The 7,089-nt window shown below is 39.5% G+C and overlaps 1 protein-coding gene across 1 annotated transcript; it reads left to right on the forward strand.

Annotated features, from left to right (window-relative positions):
• The first annotated feature begins 1,474 nt into the window (after window positions 1-1,474).
• LOC104074420 (chromosome unknown open reading frame, human C18orf32) lies at window positions 1,475-2,757 on the forward strand. The gene is made up of 2 exons (XM_009574521.1): window positions 1,475-1,723; window positions 2,385-2,757. The coding sequence occupies exons 1-2, from the start codon at window positions 1,496-1,498 to the stop codon at window positions 2,457-2,459; spliced, it is 303 nt and encodes a 100-aa protein (XP_009572816.1). The 5' UTR covers window positions 1,475-1,495; the 3' UTR covers window positions 2,460-2,757.
• Window positions 2,758-7,089: the final 4,332 nt, after the last annotated feature.

The raw sequence follows: 7,089 nt of genomic DNA on the forward strand, positions 1-7,089 counted from the left end.
CTGCATGCTAACCAGCCAACAGAGCATCACCAAATCACAGGAGAAACTCCTGAACGATATTTAAATGTACGAGGGCTGGTGTTACGCTTCCACCGACTTTCTTTTACATCTGGCAGAGGTACGTCTTATTTTTCAGTCCAGAATCCTGATGCGAAGTGGCTGTGCAGACACTTGCTGTTACCTCAGTCAGACAGCCCGGGGTGTTCCCTCCAGCCATGTTCTGTAGCTAACGGATGAATCCACAACATCTGGCTGAAAATTTAGTATTTAGGAAGTTCTGGCGGAGAGAGTACATGAATTGTCTTTTTGAACGGCTTTGATTAATTACACCATTCCTGTTGTCTCAATTTAAGATTCCTCTCTGACTTCAGAGATGAGCAGGTCCTGTAAAACTACATTTGAAGTAGCCAAAACTACACTTGGAAGTAGTCAACTGAAGATTGATATTCTATTGTTCCGCAGAGCCTGGGGCTAAAAATCTTTAGGATAGCTTAAAAAAAACCAAGTGAAACTCTGATCCCAAACGAAGTGTGCGCATCTGTCTCTTCGTTCTCCATCCTGCAAAGCTTTTGTTTTGCTTCTTAATGGAGGAATTCAGATGTCAGCAGCCTAGAAAGGAGGAATGTGAAGGGCAAAGTTGTGCTGTGCAGCAGAGCGTATCTAACATATTGCTCATTGGCACTGAAAGGGACAGCTCTAATCCTACTTACCTGCTTCCTCTCCCAGTTGTACCTCTGCCCCCACGCTTTGGCTTTCTGCTGTTTTCATCGCAGACTTCAGGCTGCTGTTTTTGAAGACTTCTTCCTGGTTTTGGGAGAGAGGGAAAGATTAATTTTCTAATAGTTTGGCCAATTGTATGTGTTGGTGTGGGATCAAGTGATTCCTCCTGTGCAGGAGGAAGGAAGTAACCCATATTCTCTTTTTCACAAATCCTGACGAGGATTCTCTTCCCCCTCTCCCACCGACCTGCCCTTCAGTGGGAGCAAGCCATTAGATTGATTGGAGTCCTGCCATTTAATTTCACCTTAAATAAAAAGGGAGTAAGAGAAACAAACCTTTTGGACTCTTGTTATAGTAAGAACTGGGCTACTATCTGCAGCTCACTGCTGAAGCTGTTTTGTAAGAACTGGGCTAATATCTGCAGCTCACTACTTAAACTGTTTTTTGTGTGGTTTAGGCAAAAACTTATTTTTTGAACGTCCTTTTCTAAGTTCTAGCTGTAGGAATGATGAATGCATGGAAACTTGACTCCTTTTTTGTTAAAACATCAAGAATGTTTCCCTTGTTGTTGAGGACTTTATAACAGTGGAACACACAGCATTTTTGAAACTTTAACAGTTAATCTATTTTTAAAGAATCTTTTATGTTTGGATATTAACTGCAATCTTTATTCATTATTTAAGACTGTTTTCTTAGCTCACGGCAAACAAATGCTCTTATCCTAAGTTGTTGGGTTTTTTCCCTCACCAGCTTTGTCACAGAACAAGAGGAAGCCATGGTGTGCATTCCTTGTATTGTCATTCCTGTTCTCCTCTGGGTCTACAAGAAATTCCTTGAACCATATATCTATCCTGTTATCGCACCTTTCATTAAGCGTGTATGGCCCAAGAAGGCTGTGGAAGAAATGACAGCCACAAAACGAGGTCGAGGAGGCAGCGCTGGAAATCCACGGGCACCTTCAGCCATGAGAAGAGATCAGGAGGATGAGTCTGGAATTTATAAAGTAAGATTAATTGTGTAGCTAACCAGGGAAACTCCAGATAAAGCACTCAGCAATAGTTCAGGGTGGGCACCACAAAAGAGTAAATAGTTGGGTGTTTTTGTAGACATTTTTGTGGCTATTTTCTTATGAAAGGGAGTGACCAGTACTGAGGCAGTTGGAAATAGCAGTTACTCCCAGACAGCTTCTGGTAGGTCTTGGACGGATAGGAATTGCACCTGTTTTCTTAAATAGCTTAGTTAGTTGTTTTTTTTTTTTTGATGACTGGCTATTCTTTCAGAGAAGGGAGAAGTCAAATAATTGCTACATCACACTGGATGCATGAAGCAGAATTTTAAAAAAACCCCACTCTTCAGCTAGCTCTGCCACTCATAATGGGGGAAAATGTTTAGCGTGTGTAAATTGTGCATTTGTTATTTATCTCTTCTAAGAAAATTCAAAGATTTGTATATGTTGTCTCTGCCCTCACTCCTCCCCCCGCCACCTCGAAGCAAAAATTATGTGTAAATCTAAAGAGACACCATCACTTCAGTTCTTGCTGCAGATTTCTTACAGATCTTCACTGGCCTTGCTTCTAAAAGTAATTTTCATCACCACCTGTTACTGTTCTGGGTGTGGAGTCCTTTTTTGACATGCCATTAATGATGCTGTCTTTTATCTGCAGTTTGAAAGCAATGGCATTGCAAATGGAATTGCTGCAAAGAGATCCACAGAAGTTTCTGACAAGAAAACGGATTAAAGGACTTCATTCATAAGGATTTTATTCCCTTGTGTCCAATGTGAACTGCTGATACTTCTCTCACTTTGAGACTTTTTTCTTTGCACGTTTTAGCTGAATAAAACCCCTTATCACTTACAGGAGAGGGTCTCTTTTGCCACTAAAATGGCACATTTCTAGCACATTTCTTAATTTAAAATGTTTGAAAACTGAAGTTCTTTATTTTCCTCACTGCAGCTAATTTTCATCTATAATCTATTTGGTGCGATTAGAGTCTAGGTTAAATAACTTATAAATAAATCTAGCTTTGGAAGGTAAATGTATCTTAGCATCTTAGTTTCACTAACTGCTAATGCAATACTTCAGGCTTTCACCTTAAAAGCTATAGCTATTCTTGACCTTGCTAAAGAACTATGAATTGCATTGTGGCAACATAACCGTCATGGTTAAATGATGAAGAATATAGATTTTTCATGTCAAATCTGTGGATGAGCTAAAGGAGTTATGCTATATACAAAATTTACTTAGCTTACTAAAAGTACAAAGTCTTGATTTGATACTTTGATTATTTTCCTTGAAACATTGTGCCTTTCTTTCCTGAAGAGGAGCAGCAGGGGCATGATGCAAGAGAATTGTTGCTTTATATTCTGTTGGAGTAGTTTAAAATGGTGCAGTTCTGTCTTTAAAAAAAAAAAAATCCAACTAAAGTCTCTTTAACATGCTTGTGTAATTTGAATTATAATAAACCAGGATTTTATTTAACAATAAGTTGCTTCATACAATTGTTCTTAGGCTTCTGAGCTATAAATATTTAGAGTGGTAACAAAATCTTTGACATCTGTAGACAGGCCCCAGGCAGAAGGAGGTCATAAAACTATGGCCTTTGTGATAAAGAAAGTGAACTTGGGAATTCCAGCGTTGCCTCCTCCTGGGAAGATGCATCCCAACATGACAGTGCAATTGTGAAGCGTTTTAGATGCCTCTGTGCTTAGTAGGGAATAGAAGCGATAAGTCCTGCTTTGTCCTCTCTGTCAAACCAGAGAGCTCTTGAAAAAAAATCAAAACAAAACCATTCCAGCTATTTTGGATTGCTATTTAAGATTTACCATTTCTCCAAAAGTCCTACCTAAGGTATGCCTAAAAAGGCATACGTTTTTATGTATGCAATCCTTGATCCATCACTGAGGTCCAGTCTTGTTCTTGCAACTGTGTTTTCTCCTACCAGGTAATAAATTACTCCAAAGACTCGCTTGATGCCTATCAAAGCCTCTGGTGAGGCATATTGTTTCCTACTACTACCTGGTTGTGTCGGGTCTTGTGTGAATCGATCTGCAATGTTCACAGCTGGGTATCGGGCCGTTGTTGCTACAACCATTGCTTCTGTAATGAGTTGAATCACAGAAAACTCCTTGTAAGACGTTGCCTAATACTGTTTGCTCTCCCTTAATGAGCTAGTCTATTAGGAAGTGAATTTGGTATTGCTGTTTAATCAGCTTTTGCATCATCCTTGGAACATAATTCCCCATCTGATCAGTGTATCACAGATACAGCTTTCTCCTAGACCGGTGAAGTACCTACCCTTTGTGATACTAAAACCTGGTTTTATTATTCCGAGCATGCACGCATGGTATAATTCATACAATAAAAGATAACAATACTAACTCTGCACTCCTAAAACCAACAGGTATTGTTGTGTGGATCACTTAGTAGAAAAGACAGGGATTGGATAGCGGCAGCAAGGGGAAGAGGCGACATTAGTTTTGAATCGTTTTTGTCCTCCAATTCTTTGGATATTTTGCCCGTATTGTTGCAACAAACGATACCCTATCCATCAAAACTTCAGCTGGTAAAAGGTGGATGTAATCTTTGCTGTGGTGGATTGGGTCTTCTAAACCAATCAACCCCCACTTCACCCCAAACAATAAATTCCTCTGCTACCACTACTGTCAAAGTTCATGCTCTAAATCTGAAAGCTGGGAACTTCGAAGGGTCTGAAATCACCTTGCAATGAGAAAGGAGTAAACTGCCTGAGAAAGTCACTCCAGAACTGAGGTCATGCACAAATGCCTATAGAAATGAAGATCCATTGCAGGTGTGCAGCTGAACATGCCTGTGTTCTTACATTGCAAGCATTGCTGAAAGGACTGTCCCTTCAGCTGTGGTTCCTGTCCCAGGGCAGGTAACCTTAGCCACTGCTGTAACGTGGGCATTTCATAAACAGCCCGAAGTTTTGGAGTAATATATTCATCTCTAACAGCTGCGAACACAACAAGAAGTAGAGCAAGAGCTGTACTGGGGCTCCTTTAATTTGTCAATGTATGCAGTCAATTCATAAAGTGTACATAATCAATGACTTTGAGTTATTTAGGATATTATTATATAGGGAAGTGCATCAGACAGTAACATGGAAAATAAACCGTATAGTAAATTAGACTGCAGGCTGGACTGGGCTTCTAGCTGTGTGCCGGCACCGTATTTAAACACCAGGCCTACTGAAAAGACTGCAAAAAGCAAAATCGGCAGATAATGCAAGTATGTCTTCTTGTTTGTAAAATTACACCGTTTGTGCTTTCTGGAATAGCGTTTCAGTACATTTATTAGCTGCAGTTAAACACTAATGTGAGTAATCTACATCACAAAACTTTCCTGAACGAGGCACTTCACTCGAAGTCCTGGCAGATTTGTATTGCAACTCGTCTGTTCCTATTCTTTTCCAAGAATAGGTCAATAATTGTATTGTGTTGTGAACAGTTAAGCAAAAAATAATCTAAAAATCAGGTGATTCCTGAGCCTAAGCAAAGGTGCAGGAGACCATCTGCTGGGACGCAAAGAAGCGCACAAAGCCTCGTTTAAGAAAAATAAGTAGACAGAAATTAAGGAAATCCTCACATGAAAGAACAATATAGATCTAGGACATTTCATTTAACTGCGAAAATTTCCCTATGTTTGTTACTCACTAAAAGCAAGATTTACAAAAGGGCTTAGGCACCTAAAGATGGTGGCAGGTGGACATTACCAAAATTTACTAGAGCAAGTAGCAGTTTCATTTACACTGAAGACTTAGAAAATTGCAGAGTAGGCATCTTTAGGGACCAAAGTACTTTTGCAAATCTAGTCCTAAGATCTTCAGCATTAAAGCTGTCTAGTTCTCTTTAAATACTATTGAGGAAGAATCAAGAAATCAACCAATATTTGAGAATATTTAAAAAAAATAACATTCAAATCAACTAATTTAAATTATTTTTTCTTTATGGGAAGGTCCAAATGTGACATGGTACCTTCCATGTGTTGGCTTGTACAGGTAGCTGGGTGGCAAGGACTTAAAATAAACTTAACTGAAATACACCCTTAAAAAACTGCAAGTATATGCAAAAAATTCTTAAATAAAAGTTGAGAAGGTTTTATGTTACCAATTATTTTGATGGGCCTGATTCTGCAGGCAAAGGAAATTCTGGCAGGTTAAATGGAACACAATCAGCCTCTAAGGATGTCTAAACTAGTACTGAATTCTGTGCAAAATGATCTTTATTCAGGTATGTTCATAGAACACAGTTAAATTCTATCCACAAAGCTGATCTAATGACAGTAATACAATATGCTGTTATTACCCAAATGTAGTGATCACGCTCCAGCCTTCTGGGAGTTGTCGGGCATGCTGCTAAGGTTCAATCCTTGGAGTCATTCCTTCCTGATTTCTGTTCAATGCAGAACATTATTGCTGACGGAACAGTCTTTTCAGAGGCTGCAGGTAAAGGAAATGAAGAGAAATTTAACTTACATTTAGATTACCTAAATCTGCCTTCAGTGAGAACTAATTCTGTTTCATTAAACTGCCTAATACATGAAAGAAGGGCTTATCTTCCTTGTGCAGTTTTCTGATTGTTAGAACATGCTCGATGAACCAAATTGTATTTTGGGTTTCGCAGACTGTCATTATTTTTGCTTTTCAGTGAACCTGATTGCAGTCGTTTAACTGAAATAGTCTAGAAGACCATGTTTGCCAGTGATTCTCTTGCTTGAGAAATGTTTTTAGATCATAGTCCTGTATCTTTCTTTCATTGTTGTATTTGAAACATTAATTATTTGAAATGTTGTGAGTAGATGTATTTATACGTAGATAGATGTAGCAATACTTGTATTTTGCATGAGGATTGTTTTTCAATTCCTTTTTGGTGCATACAGTCCCACCTCTTTTATAGCCACTCTAACTGTTGACCGAGCACCATTTTTACTGCTGTAGCGGTCCGATCAAACGCTGTATGAACATGAGGCCATACCCTATGCCAAGATTTTTGCTTTTATGTGGCAATGTATATGAAGTGGTTAGACCTCACCTTTGCACTTGCGCTGTCTGTGTATGCCCTATTTGCTCGTGCAGCCCGTTTACGGGTACGTGTGAGAGATGGGCTGCATATTTAGTGTCACAGACTGCGGTAACGAGATTATGCTCAGGATTAATTCTATTGGGAAGGGTTTCCCTTTTGAAGGAACCATTGGGTACTTATAGAACGAGCTATCGACGGCACAAAAAACACCTCAGATATGGAGACGGGAGGTTACCAGTTACCAGAGGTAGAAACAAGACATTAAAGCAGGGTGAGGGCAGGACCGTGCCTGGTAAATCCTCCCTCCCGCCCTCCCTCTGGCTCTT

The sequence above is a fragment of the Fulmarus glacialis genome, unplaced genomic scaffold (genome assembly GCF_000690835.1).
Source record: "Fulmarus glacialis isolate BGI_N327 unplaced genomic scaffold, ASM69083v1 scaffold42513, whole genome shotgun sequence".
Lineage (NCBI taxonomy): Eukaryota > Metazoa > Chordata > Aves > Procellariiformes > Procellariidae > Fulmarus > Fulmarus glacialis.

What these genes read in the sequence shown, in the direction of transcription:
- LOC104074420 (XM_009574521.1), top strand. Translation starts at nt 1,496, where the DNA reads ATGGTGTGCATTCCTTGTATTGTCATTCCTGTTCTCCTCTGGGTCTAC. An exon ending in ATGAGTCTGGAATTTATAAA is followed by an intron (nt 1,724 to 2,384) that starts GTAAGATTAATT and finishes TTTTATCTGCAG; the next exon opens with TTTGAAAGCAATGGCATTGC.